Genomic DNA, 14,808 nt, shown 5'->3' with positions numbered 1-14,808 from the left:
TCAAAGCCGAGATCCATTCCATTGTTTTATGGTCGATGTCAACATGTAAATGAAATTTTCAAATCGAAACCAGTTCAAGCATCCATCACGCGGTCAGAACGAGAAGGGGAGAAGGGGCGAAGGCCGGGAGGGGGGGAGGGGAACACTCAGAACCCAGCGGGTGTCCGTCATTAAAAAGATGACAAAGCATTGTCAACGAGAAATTTTTTGATTAACGACTAAAATGCCAGAGAGCCAAGTCGAAACCGAGATGGAGACGAAGACGGAGACCGGGATGGAGGCCGGGATGGGGATCGAATGGAGTTAACCAGAAAAAAAAGAGAAAAAAAAAACCCCATCGAAAGCAGGCAGCGAAAAAATTTGTTGTGTTGAAGGTAAAATATCAATTTAAAAGGCAATAAAAATATTTCATTGCCCGATCGGGATCGGGGCATCGCTCCATTATAGATCAGGTCTCTTCGTGGGTCTCTTCGTGGGTCGCTGGGAGACTGTCGATATGCCGTTTCGATTTCGAATTAAAAGATTACGATGATAATAAACTTGACTAATCATTTTTATTACAAACCGGAGAGACCATCTGGTTTTTTCCCAGAACCCCGCCCGATCGCGATAGGGCCCGGGCCATGGGGAAACCCGTGAAAGAAAACAAACGGATTTCATAATTTTTCATAACTTAAATACATTGTACATACATATATATGTATATATTTATTCGTTCACGTTTATTCTTTTCACTTTTTCTCAATCGATTTTACTTGGATTTTTGTGGTTTTTTAATAAATTATGAGACTATGCTTACGAACAGATTGTGAGATACATTTGTATCTGTGTATAAGTTAGGGGTGTGTACTTATATCTAGGGTGGGGTGGGGGGGGGAGGGTGATTTTGTGTCTCGTCTAACGACTAAATTAACCTTGAATCTTAGATACAGTATATTGTATCTTTTGTGGTTCTGTGATATGGAAAGCAATCAATTATTTGTATTTTATTTGTGTTTTTTTTGTTTTTACATTTAATATCACAATTTCTCATATATAATTTTTAATTTTTTTTTTTTTTGTTTTGTATTTTTTGGGATCTTGAAATATGATTATTATTTATAGGGTATGTACAAGGAGTGGAAAATAAAAACTAATTTACGAGTAGTAGGAAACAAAAGCATCTAAATTTATAGCGTGTCATATTTTATTGCACATTCCAAATAGATTAACCGTGTATCTGTATCTGTAGCTGTGTATCTGTGAGGGGGGATTCGGTTATCATACTACAATATATCATATATATATATATATATATATATATAGGTACCTATTATATTTCTATTTGCATATACCTTAAGTTTTTTTTGCTTTAAATTCGAATTTTGATTTTTTCTACGCCTTCGCTTCAGATACTTCAGAGAGGAGTATCTGTGCGGCTGTTGGAACATGAAACGCTATCAGTCTCTCAATACCAAGCAGTTTTTGGGCTCCATGGCGCCAGGTCTTTAGCTCTGGAACACAAATCGCTTTCGATGCATCTTTGGATACGTTTCATGATCGCCGGCTTTCATTTGTATTGGTTTCTAGCGCGCCCCCAGGATCATAAAAACATTGTTTATGAATTCGCATTCGCATTCCCAAATAATATTTTTTGTGGGCAACAATTTATAAATATAAAAGATTTGTATACACCAGCATCTCGGCCCCTCTCTCTCACTCTCTCTCTCTCTCTTTTTGTTTTTGAGATCATTTGGTTTGCGAGAATCGATTGCATCTTGACTGAATCTGAATCTGGAGCTGGTTCTGGTTCGGTTTCTGGAACAGCCTTCTTCGAGGAAAGTATCTAGACGTCGATCTAGATCTCGATCGTGATCGTGCTGTCTATTTATTCGCGATCAGAGTTCCATTCACTCATCTGTAAAGATAAGAGCAGAGCAAAAAGATTCATAAGTAAAAGGGAAATGATCAGGGTTGTTTTTTGGGGTCTTGGGAGGGGAGGGGAGGGGGTGATAGGTATTGGATGACTAATTGAAGGAAAGAACACTGAAGAAATGGAGTTTGAATGCAAATGTTGTGCTGTTTTGGGGCTGTTTAAAGGGGAAAGATACAACAGAAGTGAGGGGAAAATTAATCCGAAAGTGATGATCGAAAGTTATCAAAAGAAAATGGCCTAAACGCAGCTCTTATGGTGCTCTGAGACTGTTGTCTGAGATGGATTGAGGAGAAAGATACAGAATAAGGGGAAAAATAATCCGAAAGTGATGATCCAACTTGTAAAAAAAAGGTGCTGTTCTGTGTCTGTGATCTGCGATGGTCTTGAACATGATTTAAGGGCAAAGATGCGTAAAAAGTAAGGGGAAGAATTAACCAAAAGTGATGATCAAAATTTATCATCAGAAAATGGCCTGAAGGCAGGCTGTTATGCTGTTCTGTGACTGATATCTGCGATGGTCTTGAAGGAGGCAGATACAAAATAAGTAAGGGGGAAAAATAATCCGAAAGTGATGAAAAATAATCCGAAAGTGATGATCAAAAGTTAAAAGAAATCGTGCTGTTCTGAGTCTGGTATCTTCGATGGTCTTAAACATGACTTAAGGGGGAAGATGCACAAGAATTTAGGGGAAGATTAATCCGAAAGTGATGATCAAAAGTTGCGTTGGTCTTGAAGGAGGAAGAAACAGCAGAATTAAGTGCAAAAATAATCCGAAAGTGATGATCAAGGAATGGATTTTGATCCTCAATCGATAGATCATTGACTGAATCGAGGAGGCTTTGCTCCTGAAACTGTTTGCCAGACTTTTTGGGAGGAAAGACAGCGGATCTTTGATCTGGGTGTGCTTTTGGTGGGGATTGTGGGGATTGGATTGATATTAGAAGACTTACATACTTTACTGCACGATTTCTGAAGGTCTCCTGCTCCATGTCCCGGATCTTGTGTGTCAGCATGTGCTGCTTCAGATTGCCCTGGAAGAGGAACAAGAAGAGAGGAAAGCTTCGGTTAGGTCTCTGCTTGAGGTCTCGGGGGTCTAGCTAACAGTCCGCCCGTAGGACCCACCCCACAAACCCCCAAATGGATGGTGGATGAGCGAGAGAGGGGGAGAGAGAGAGAGCGAGTGCCACTTACCTTGGTGGTGAAGCCGCGATCACAGATGTTGCACTTGAAGGGCCGCTCCTTGGTGTGGCTCCTGTAGTGGATCTCGAGGGCCGAGTGGCAGGGGAATGTCTTGTAGCAGATGCCGCAGGTGGTGCTGCCGCGCACGCCGCTGAGGGCCAGCGGATTGAACGGCGCCGCCGGCATCACCGACTGGGCGATCTGGTTCATCGCGTTGCACATGTTTTGGGTCGTGGAGGGTGGGAAGAGCGGCAGATTGGGGAACATGCCGAAGGGCGGACGGGCGCCCATCAGGGGATTGGGATTGGGCGGACCCGCCGGCCCGACTCCTGCCACATCGCTGCCGCCGCGGGACGGGGGCTGGGGCGAGGTCTGGCGCTGGGCTGCTGCGGCCGCCGCTGCCGCCGCCGCCGCCGCCTTCTGCTGCGCCTCCTGGGCCTCGCGACGCAGCTGCTCCTGGTGCTGGTGCAGGGCGGCCGCGTGCTGCTGCATCTGGTGGTGGTGGTGCTGGGCCGCCGCCGCCGCCGCCACGGCCGCCTGCTGCTGCATGAGGTGCTGGTGCTGCTGCTGCAGGTGGTGCTGCAGCCCCGGGGGCAGGCAGTCGATGGCCACCGACGGGGGCAGGGGCGAGCAGGAGAGCATCGAGGGCGGCGGAGGGGGTCCGTTGGGCGGGCTCCGGGCCGACTGCGGCAGGCCGGGCGGGCTGATGGGCTTCTCCTTGGGCAGCAGCGGCGAGCGGGAGCTGGACGAGGAGGCCGAGGCGGAGGCGGAGGCCGCCGGCGGGGGCTGGGGGGCCGCGCGGGGCGTGAGGTCCAGCGCGCCCTGCGACGCCTCCGAGCGGGCCGGGCTGCTGGCCCGCGTGGACGAGGAGCTCGGCTTGGCGGCCAGGTGCGACTGGGAGGTGGGGCTGGTGGGCGCCGAGGCGGATCCCACGGAGTTGGCGTTGCTGGAGGCGGAGGAGCGGGGCCGGGCGGGCGGATGGGTGTTGACCACGCCCGTGGCGTCGATGCGGAGCTTCTGCTCGAAGAGCAGCGACTTGAAGTCGTCGCCCGAGCGCGGACGCTCCCCGGATCCAGCGCCCTCCTGGTCGAGGTGGCTGTTGGACAGATGCTCCGAGGACACGTCGTCGTCGTAGTCGTCCCCGCAGTCCATGTTGTCCTCCATGTCCCCCTGCGACGACTCCGAGCCGAGGGCTCCGTTGTGCGGCCCGTGGAGGGCTCCTCCGGCGCCCGGGGGGCCGCCCGGTCCGCCCGGTCCGCCCGGCAGGGCGCCAAAGTGGAAGGCGGCCGCCGCAAAGGGATTCATGAAGTGGCCGGGCATCATGGATGGCGGCGGATCGCGGATCTCGGCCGCCTGGATCTGCTCGGGCGTGAGGTCCGTGGGCTCGCCCGTGTGCAGGCGGATGTGCTGCTGCAGGACGAGGGCGTTCGAGTACTTCTTGTGGCAGACGGGGCACTGGTGGAAGTTGCGCATCGGCGGCCGGATCTTGTGCACGGCCATGTGCGTCTTCAGGTTGCCCTTCGTGGTGAAGGCCCGTCCGCAGATGCGGCACTTGAACGGCCGCTCGCCCGTGTGCGTCCGGTAGTGCATCTGGAGGGCGCTCTTGCAGGAGAGCACCCGGTCGCAGACCACGCACTGGTTGGGGTCGCTGATCTTCTTGTTCTTCATCAGCTCCTTGAGCTTCATCGTCTCCGAGGTGTTCGACACCTCGATGAAGTTCTCCCACGAGTTGTCGTTGCTGTGGGGCCGCGGCAGCAGCGCCGCCATCTCGTGCTTGATCGGATTGAAGAAGGGCGAGCGCGCCATGTGGCCGTGGTGCGGATGCCCGTGCGGATGGGGTCCGCCGGCGGCCGGCGAGCGGATGGGGGAGTTGTGCTCCGGCGAGAGCGTCTTTCCGGTCGTGAAATTGAGCGGGAAACGCTCCGCGAAGAAGTCCTCCCGGTGGGGCATGCTCGGCGGCAGCTGGCCGGGCGTGGGCAGGTGGTCCAGGTGCGACTGGGAGCCGGGCGAGGGCTGTGCGTGCATCAGGGCCGGCGGCTGGATGGGCTGCACCACCGGCGGGTAGCCGTGATGGGCGTGGTGGGCGTGGTGGCCGTGGTGGGCGTGGTGGTGGCTGCGATGGTGATTCACGGGCGGGGATCGGACGCGCGGCGAGGGCGTGCGACGCACCTCGAGGTGCTCCTCCTCGGGGTCCTGGGACTGGTGCTGCTCGGACGACTCCTCCTCGAGGCGCTCCTCCTTGATCCGCACCTCCAGGGGCAGGGGCTCCGGCTCGGGCTCCGTCTCCGTCTCCGAGCGATCGTGGGCAGAGGTGTCCTGCTCCTCGTTCGCCTCCTCCTCCTCCTTGTCCTCCTCCATGAGCTCCGTCTTGACGGGCATCTGGCCGGACAGCATCTCCTCGTCCTCCTCCTCCTCCTCCTCCTCCCCCTGGGGGCGGGGCGAACTCGGACCCGAGGACTTGCGCAGATCCGTGGGCATGTCGTGGGAGTGGGCATGGGAGTGCTTCAGGGCGGCGCCCAGGCCCGGCATTTGGGGGAAGAACGGATGCGGACCGCCTGCGGCGGCGCCCAGCGACTTGAGGATCTCCATGGGCGGCCGGTAGAGACCCTGCAGGCCCGGGAAGGCGGGGCTCGAGGCGAACGGCAGGGGCGGCGGGGCGGCAGCGGAGCTCCCGGACGTGGCCGCGGGCGGCGCCGGCGAGTGGGTGGGCGAGCTGTCCGTGGGCGACATCTGGTCGAGCAGCGGCGGATGGAACTTGTCCATGTGCTCCGGAATGGGCGTGGCGTTCATGGGCACGTGCGGGAACTTCTGGGCGTGCCGCTGGAAGTGGACCTTGAGGTTGCCCTTCGTGGTGAAGCGGCTGCCGCAGACGTTGCACTTGAAGGGGCGCTCGCCGGTGTGCGAGCGGATGTGGATCTGCAGGGCGGAGTCGGAGCCGAAGACCTTGCCGCAGTACCGGCAGCGGTGCTTGAAGAACGGCTCGTTGCGGCCCTTGCCCTCGCCGGCCTTGTCGAAGGCGAAGTCGTCGGCCATGTTGTTGGCCAGGATGCCCTGCGAGGCGGAGTCGAGCACCTCCTGGGCGCGCTTCTGCAGCAGGTCCAGCGAGTTGGGCTCCGGCAGGTCGTCGTGGTTCGTGATGATGCTCGAGGCCAGGTCGGAGCCGAACGGCAGCGGCATGTTCTCCATGTCCTTGAGCTTGGCCAGCGCCTCCTGGGCGTTCTCCTTGTGCCGGCCCGCCGCCTCCGAGCTGAGGCGGCGGCTGGTGGGCGGGCGCCTCATGGCCGCGGCAGCAGCGGCAGCCTCCTCCTGCTCCTGCTCCTGTTCTCGGCGGCGCTTCAGGGACTCGGCGGGCGATCCGGAGGACTCCCTGAGGGGCACTCCCGCATTGATCAGATGCTGGCGGGCCTTGGCCTCGGCCATGCGGGCCTCCGCCTTCTGGCGCAGCTCCATGTCGGCAATGCGCTCCTCCTCCTCGTACGTGTCCGTCTCGCCATCGTCGCGCTCCTCTGGCTCCCCATCCGCATCCGCATCGGCATCCCCATCCTCCTCCTGGGCCTCGTCCGTGTCCGTCTGCTTGGCCTGGTTGAGGGCCAGCTGCGACTGCAGCTGCTGGATCAGCTGGATCTGGAAGAGCTGCTGCTGCTGCAGATTGAAGAGCGTCTGCTGCAGGAAGGCCAGCTGCTTCATGGCCGCCTCGTTGTCCGCCCCCGTCGATCCGTTGGCAATCGTCTTGGCCGCAAACTGGGCAATGGCCATCTGCATGTTCTGGATGGCCTCCAGGGTCACAGGTGTGGCCCCCACAGCCTCTCCTGCCGCCGTCCTTGTCTCTGGCATCTCCACATCCACTTCGATGTCCTTCTCGGGGGCCACTGCCGCCGGACTGGCCGCCGTGGCCGCCTCTTCGGTGTTGGTCAGGGCCAGCGGTGACTGCGGCCTCGAGTGGGCCTCCGGCTCGGAGTCCGGCTTTGTCATGACCAGCACCTTGTTGTTGTTGTCCTCGATGGTCTCCGAGTGTTTCAGCTGCTGCTCCTGATCCTCCTCGGGCTCGGGACTGCGGCTGGGACTGGCCGTGGTCGTGGCAGTGGCCGTGGTCAGCGGCGAGCAGGCTCCATTCTCCTCCTGATCGCTGCCAGTGTCTGCAAGAAAAAGAAGAGCAACAAAGAGTGGAAGTCAAGCTTGAGTTTCTATGGAAAGACCTTCCTTCTACGTGTATGGCCATGCCCCCTCCTGCCCCCCTCTCTATCCCTCTTCTTATGGCATATATGACTTAATCGCCTGCCACGAATGTGGCAACCCCCCCCCCCCCTCTGCCACCCTCTGCCCCTCTATTTGTGGCCACAATTAGTCTTCCCGTCGATCGCCACTTGTTGCCATCGAGAGAAAGCAGTTGACAGCCTGCTTTTGGGCCTGAATCAGAAAAAAGAGGCGCAATCTATGTGAAAAATAACTCATGTTTTGCAGCAGAAAAGACTGTGGGGGCCCGGGCCCCCCCCTAAGAAACAGTTGTCTGGCGAAATCTCTTTAATTAACAGCCAAAACCCAGTCACAGATTGGACCCAAAACAAAAAACCAGCAAAAACCCAGCAAAAGCCCAAATAAAAAATCAACTTTTGCCGCACACGCACATAAAATATAATTTATGATAAATCCAGAGAGCCGAACCAGTCCCCCCCCCCAGTCCCCTATGGCTATACGGTATATAATAAAACATATTTCTGCACAGAAAATCAAACGAGTTGAGCGAGTTTCTGTTTCTGTTTCTGCCACAAAAGATACACAGATACAAAGCCAGAGATGGAGAGGGAAGAAGAGAGAGGGAGGTGGAGGGAAAGGCCTGCCTGCCTATCAGCGCCATTTGCATATCGATCGCAAAAGATACATTTATTTTTACCGGGAATTCTTATTTATATTTTTTGTTATTTTTATTTTTTATTTTTGTTTCTGCAATTGCATTTTTTTTTGCAAGTTCAAAAACGAAACCGCTTCGAGGCGGTGAGGAGTTATGATTATGATTGTCGATAACTGAAGTGTATTTTAATTAATTGAAATTAATTATAATGTTAACGATAAACATTTCAAAACAGCGGCGGCAAATAAAAAAAACAACTGGCAATTATGACGGACATAAAATTGTCTCGAACATGGTTAAGTCATTTTGCAATTGGTAATAAAATTGTTAAATTTACAATAACAATAAACGGGTAAGGGGGGGTGCTGGTGGGGGCCTCGTTAGAGGCCAATGCCTTAGCCCCCCATTTTTAGTTTTTGTTGTTTTTGTAGTTCCTCTGACGCGTGGGCGTCCAAAAAGCATTTAACCAAAATCTATATATATATCCCCCAATCGATTGGCGGCTGCCACTGTGCCTCTGACAACTGTTGGCTCTCTAGATGTATCTGGTATCTCGCAGATAAATAAATATGAAATTGTGAAACGGCCAGGAAATTATATTTCCCATTGTTATAGCCGATCTGTGTGTGTGTGTATACATATATATATAAATTAAATTGTACAAGTTTAAAGGTGGATTAAGTCAGGCCATAAATCGCTTGTGCGTCTGTTTCGCTAAATTCGAATGAATTACGGATATGCGCATGTGAAGCGAATAAATCCTGGCCCCACAAATATTCATAATTACCGCAAAAACCCCACATTAGCCAATGTCAACTTTTTTGGCACATATTTTCAACAGAATTTCGTTTTCTTTTTTTGCCAGTTTTTAACCACCTCCGAGTAGGGTATTTCCCTTTGATTTGAGTCCACCAAACCCTCCGATTGACTTGGACTTTTGTTCTGGACTGATTTTTCAATTATTCCATCGTCATATTCAATATGCAAATCGCCTCGAAACCCCACCGCGAGCGATGGCCTGAGGTGAAACAAATGTTCAGCCAATTGGAAAATGCAAAAAAAAAAAACCAAAACCAAATCGAAACCCAAAAGGAAACACCATAAAAATGTATGCAAAAGTACGGCCAGAGAACAACAGAGTGGCGGCATAATTGAATAATATATATCGTATATATAGCCCGACCAGAGCCCAGAGGTTGGGAAGAAGTCGCGGCTTCCAATTGAATTTCATGTCGAAGTTTTAGGCATAAATATTTGATTTTCCCCCCTGGAGCAGCACTGGAACTTTGGAGCCCGAGACCCGAGACCCAGCAAAATCGAATAAATAAAAATAATTAAATAATTAATGTCATTAAGTTATGCGAGCGCGACTTCGATTCGATTACAAAACAAGAGCAGGGGACAACACAAACAACAAAAAAATATAGCAAAATAAATAAATTGATGAGCATTTCCATATGCCATATGGCGTGTACATAAAGGGATCTGTGCATATATATATATGTACTCCAAATAAATCATATGGAAATGAGCCTCAGCTCTCTGCCTTTCTGCTTCGATTTTCATTTTTTTGCGATATTAATTTAATTTTTTATCCCACACCGCACCTCACTAATGAGTTAACATTTATTAATGCCCATCGCTATATACATATAGTATATATATATATATATACCCATTCATATGCGGTGTATAAATAAAAAACCGAATCCATAAGGAAAAAATGTTTATCACCTTTTTAAAGCTTATGGGCAGCAATTTTCCAAATTTAATGGCAACTCATTTGTAATTATGGAAACACATATACAGCATACAATACACATACATAAAAGCACGTGTGTGTGTGGGTATATGCTGGTTTTTATGTACAACTTTTCCCTGATTAGTTTTCATTATAGCAACAAATAAAATATGATACAAAAATTGTGTGCCATTTATGTGGAAAACTGTCTTTAAAATATTTATATTAAAAAATAGATTCATAAAAATTGGAATCTTGAATTTTCGGTTAAGGAAATGTCTATTTTATTTCTATTTTATTTGAAAAAATTTCCATGTTTTCTAATTTTTTGGACTTTGTTGAAAATGTCTATTTTATTCGAAATATTTTCTATGTTTTCCTCCTATTTGGACTTTGATGGAAATGCCTATTTTATTTATATTTTATTTGAAATAATTTTTATGTTTTTGTATTCTCTGGACTTTGGACAATTCAAACAAATTTTCTAAGCAAAGAAATATTTCATTGGAATATTTTTTAGCATATTTCGGGCTCTTTTTTTACATTTTTTCCCCTCAAATATATTTATTTATTTACTTATTAAATTGATTTATTTTTGCATAATTTTCATTCGCTGAATGAAATATTTTTGTTTTCGGCAAATAGAAATTTCAATATAAATATTTAATTTATAATTTTCTCACAATGCAACAATTAGAAAGTTGTTTCTTACCATTGGAAAATATATACAAATAATTTAAAAGCCAACCATTTCGGCGGCCTAACTGAACCATTTAAACTTAATTAACAAATTTGTCATTTTTCCCTTTTGTTTTTGTGTTTAAATTATGTGTTTTTTCTGGTTTTTCGGGCCTTAACTGTTTTTCCATTTGCCCTGATAAGACCCCCAAAAAGAGGGCCACCAACATTAATAATTTTGAGAGTGGGCTGCAGTGGTGGAAATATTAAGTTTAAATTTAAATTTAAATGCTGCACAAATCTATGTGGTCTGATGATTATGTTACGCACTGTCTGGTTGCTCGGGTATATAAATTATATTTTGCATTTCCAGTTTTTGGTTTCATCTGCTATTGGCTTTGGGTCTCCCTGCCCCACGCTGCACGATCTCGTTTTTTATGATAAATCAAAAATCAATTTCGTTTTAATGGACCGTCTTAAAAACGATATGATTTAAATATGGCTTCGGCTCCACTTTTGGGAAAGGCACAGAAAAATGTTTCGATATTTTGGAGGCCTCTCGGCAGGCGCGTTTCCTTAATTGGTTTTGAAAGCTTTGGCTTCCATTTGCATATATCTGCCTCTCCGGTTTATTATATTTATTTAAAGTGTTTTTTGCTTTGATGAAATCCAAGTCCATCAAATTATGACAGGGCACAAAATAAACGGGAAATATAGAGGCCCATTCATCGATAAATAGGGGGGAAATAAGACCAGCAAGATCTCGAATATTTTGGGCATAAAACAGAAGTCTTAGGAGACGAGCAAACCGAGTAACAGCCAGGGCTCAGACCCACCAAGAGGTCCTTCAAAGACAGCTCTTTCTGCACCACAAATATATAAGAATTTCTATAAAATTCTAAACAATTTCTGGCAGCCTATAAGCCCTATTTTTCCACCAACTTTATACTTAATTTAAATTGTTATTTCTGCTCACCTTTGTCGGCGCTTCGAGCGCGATCCTTCAGCTGTTTGACAATGCCATATTTCACTGTGCCAAATTGTATCATTTTATTGATGGTCTCCTGGTGATTATCCTTGAAGTCACTACGCATTGCACACAGCACGTTGGACAGGTGATTTTTCATCAAGAGAACTTTTGTTGACCGTTAACTGCTAAGCACTTTCGCTCCCTCTCCCTCTCTACTTTCTCTTTCTCTTTGTATCCTTTGTTTCTTGATTTTGTTAACTTTTGATCATTGCACTGTTTTTGTTTTGTTTTGGTGGGGTTTGAGGGTCATGGAAGGGGGGTGGGGGGACTCTAATATTTTGATCTCGCCCAGGACGGGGGGGATCTCGGCGGCTGTTCGTTTGTCATGCGCGCAGGACGACCCGCTCCATGTCCACCGTTACACCGTTATCGCGATCGTTGCACCGTTACACCGTTAAACCGTTCAACCGCTGAATGAACCGCGTTCTTTGGATCACTTTATCGTTTTGCCGTCGGCGGAATGAATGCAGACCGCCTTGCCGCTGGCTCTGCTGCTGCTTCGCTCTCGCTCGCTCGCTCGCTCTCTCTGGCCGATCGCTGATCTAAAGCTGCCCGGGCACTGTCATCGCTGGATAGATGGATGGATGGATGGATGGATGGTCAGCGCACTGCACTACGCGTTCGAGGGTTTGTGTGTGTGTTTTGCGGGCGGGGGGGGCGAAAATGGGAAATAACTCTACGCGATTCACGCGTCACGCATACGCAACGTTGCTCTCGGATTCTAGCGCTGTCGCTGTCGCTGTCGTTGGCTGCTGCTGCTGCGAACGAACGTATCTTTGTATCTGAGCGGTTGTTGCTCGTTCGATGTGGCGCGTCGAACTGACACAAACAATAACCGCCGCACGACCAGACGGCCATCGGTGGCTCGGCTCGGCTGTTCGGCTCCCGGTTCGGCTCTCGCGGCGACCGGTTTTCGTGACACCAACACCAGCAGCATTACATGCGCGCGCTCTCTCTCTCTCTCTTTCTCTCCCTCCCTCTGTGTTACAGCGGCCGCACATCCTGACAATCATTCAACCAACCCACCGCACACACACTCGGACGGTGGCGGCTCCCTCTCCCTCTCTCTCGCATTTCAATATGCAATATGCTCTCCCTCTCACATTTCATATAATTTTTCATATGCGCTCGCTCTCTCACACACACACACACACAGACGGCGCGCGCGTTTTCCCTCTCATCATAATTTTTATTAAATTGCGCTATCTCGCTCGCACCCGCTGTCGGGCCTTCGGCTAACTGTTACTGTTACTGTTGCCATCGACCTCTTGCCCGTGGCCGCGCAGCGGCAGCAGCAGCAGCCCCTCTCACTCTCACACACACTCGCACTCACACCCTGGCGTTTCGCTCGGGATGCGAGATGCTCAGTCGCAGTCGCTGCGTCGACGTCGCTGCCGCTGCAGCGCTTACCTGTGGGACAGTGGGACATTTATGAAACTTGTTCGAAAAATTATGAGCCACACACACGCACACAGGCACACAAGGAGAAGACACACGAAGGAGCAGGCGAGAGCACGACTTCCTTCCGGCCTGAGAGGCTCCCTGCTTGTCTCTCTCTCTCTCTTGCTATGGCCCTCTCGCTCGCACTTTGATTAATAATTTATCATAATTCATACAAAGCCCCCCCTCCCCCCCCAGACCCCATACAATCACCTTCTCCGACAGCATAGGCCAGCCTGCTCGCACTCAGGCCTGCGCGCCTGCCATTTGTTGCGCGAGCTCTCTCGCTCTCGCTCGCTCTCTCTCTGCCTCGGGTCTCTCTCTCGCTCTTGCCATCCCTCTCTGTTGCTCGCTTTGGCGCAGTTATGAGCGCCCCCCCTTATTTTTGTTGCTTTTTTAATTTCGGTTTTATAAGATTTTCTACAGTTCTTTGCTATTGTTCGTATCGCCCCCCTCCCACCCGCACCTCCAAGCCGCCCCCCGCTCCAATTTTCGATGACTTCGCTTATTCGTCAGTCGTGCATGACGTGCACATGTGTGTGTGTGTGTGTGCCTGTGTGTGTGTGAGTATTCGTTGAATATTATGAGCCATTCATCAAATTGGTTTTTTTTTTCTGTTTCGTTTTTTTTTTGTGTTGTTTCTTTCGACTTTTTGGGCAACTCCCACTTCTTTAATTATTTTCTTATTGCTTATGCTCGCTCTCTCTCTCTCTGTGCCTCCTCTCTTTCCCGCAAAGACCTGTGGGAGCTGGGCTCTAGATGGGGGCATTTTTCGTACCTGCTCCACAAATGGGCCCCGAAAGAAACACCTGGCGATAAAAATTAAAATCCCTTTCGAAACATATGACAATTGAGTTATGATTAATCGAATGGGTATGAATTGTTTCTGGTTCTGATTAATCCAACAATCAAAAGCAATTAAAGACCTTCAAAAATTACAAAGCAATTCTTTGGCTAAAAACAGATGTTAATCCATGGATGATGGAGGGAAAGGAATGTTTTTTTTTGGGTAAAACAGAACATATTCAAGCAAGAGGTTTATTATATAACAAATTAGTAAGTTTTAATGCACCTTTAATCTGTGAATGTTAAGGATAATTGGGCTTTAAGCGAGTAATTATGAAATCTGCTGAAGTTGGGAAATAATCCTATAGCTTTAAGGGCTCTAAAAGAACTTCCCATATGGATAAATATTTATGAAGTTTCTATACATATTTTCGATTTATATTCTAGAAATTCTTAGTCCAAATGGGGCTTCCAGGGCGGGCAAAGAATTCTCTAACTTATCGACTGGCTTCCTTGGGCCAATAGGAAAAAAACCCGTAATAAATACGAATGGAAAAAGGAGTACAACTAAGCATTAATAAAGCTTTCCAAGCTGACGGCTCGCTGCCTTTGCTCCTGGCAGCGCTGTCATAAATTGTAACGGCAGTGGAAGAGGGGAAGAGAGAGAGAGGGAGAGTCGTAGAGATTGCAGAAAATAGAAGAGCAAAGCAACAGAAAGATAGAAACAAACACTAAAAGTAGGGAGAGCACAAAAAATAGCAGTAAAGCCAAAGAAACAATGAAAAAAAGAAGAAAGAAAAAAACTGTGAGCTGGAAAAAAAGTCGAAAGCCAATCTCCGTGCCACCTTGCGCACCAGTAAGAAAGCAGAGCAGCGGCAGAGCGGAAGCGCAGCGAACGGTCACGAGGGAGCGGGAACACCGCCTCCATTTCCAGCCACTGTGTGTGTGTGTGTGTATGCGATGGGGTTTGTTTATGTACAAGCCAAATACATAATTCATAACGCTCATATTCGCTCATTTTGCGCCGTCGCCGTCGCCGTGGCGTCAGCGCCGACCAACGGCAAGACAGGGATTGCCGCAGCGGCAGCGGCAGCGGCAGCCCTTTTCATATCTGCGCTGCCATCAAAACACACACACACACAGCCGCACACAGACGCAGCGACGACGGCAGCAGCAGACAAGTTTTTGAT

At 49.2% G+C, this 14,808-nt stretch overlaps 1 protein-coding gene across 1 annotated transcript; it reads right to left on the bottom strand.

Moving 5' to 3' along the window:
- Positions 1 to 1,056: 1,056 nt before the first annotated feature.
- Positions 1,057 to 12,193, bottom strand: LOC6589849 (homeotic protein spalt-major). Its single transcript, XM_026988965.1, has 5 exons — positions 11,339 to 12,193; positions 5,624 to 7,230; positions 3,107 to 5,575; positions 2,866 to 2,946; positions 1,057 to 1,897 (listed from the first exon to the last, which is right to left on the bottom strand). Exons 1-5 carry the CDS (start codon positions 11,487 to 11,489, stop codon positions 1,868 to 1,870), a joined length of 4,338 nt encoding a protein of 1,445 aa, XP_026844766.1. The 5' UTR covers positions 11,490 to 12,193; the 3' UTR covers positions 1,057 to 1,867.
- Positions 12,194 to 14,808: the final 2,615 nt, after the last annotated feature.

The sequence above is a fragment of the Drosophila persimilis genome, unplaced genomic scaffold (genome assembly GCF_003286085.1).
Source record: "Drosophila persimilis strain 14011-0111.01,24,50 unplaced genomic scaffold, DperRS2 tig00000191-arrow-pilon, whole genome shotgun sequence".
Taxonomy (NCBI): domain Eukaryota; kingdom Metazoa; phylum Arthropoda; class Insecta; order Diptera; family Drosophilidae; genus Drosophila; species Drosophila persimilis.
Note: the sequence above shows the minus strand (reverse complement) of the source record. Positions and strands in the feature narration are given on the sequence as shown.

Bases quoted from the DNA above. Each gene is read 5' to 3' on its own strand.
- LOC6589849 (XM_026988965.1), bottom strand. From the start codon at position 11,489: ATGAAAAATCACCTGTCCAACGTGCTGTGTGCAATGCGTAGTGACTTC. The intron at 5,576-5,623 runs ATGCCGGGCCTG...GCCCACTCCCAC, and splicing joins CGCATCCGTTCTTCCCCCAA to GACATGCCCACGGATCTGCG. The intron at 1,898-2,865 runs GTAAGTCTTCTA...TTATCTTTACAG, and splicing joins GAAATCGTGCAGTAAAGTAT to ATGAGTGAATGGAACTCTGA.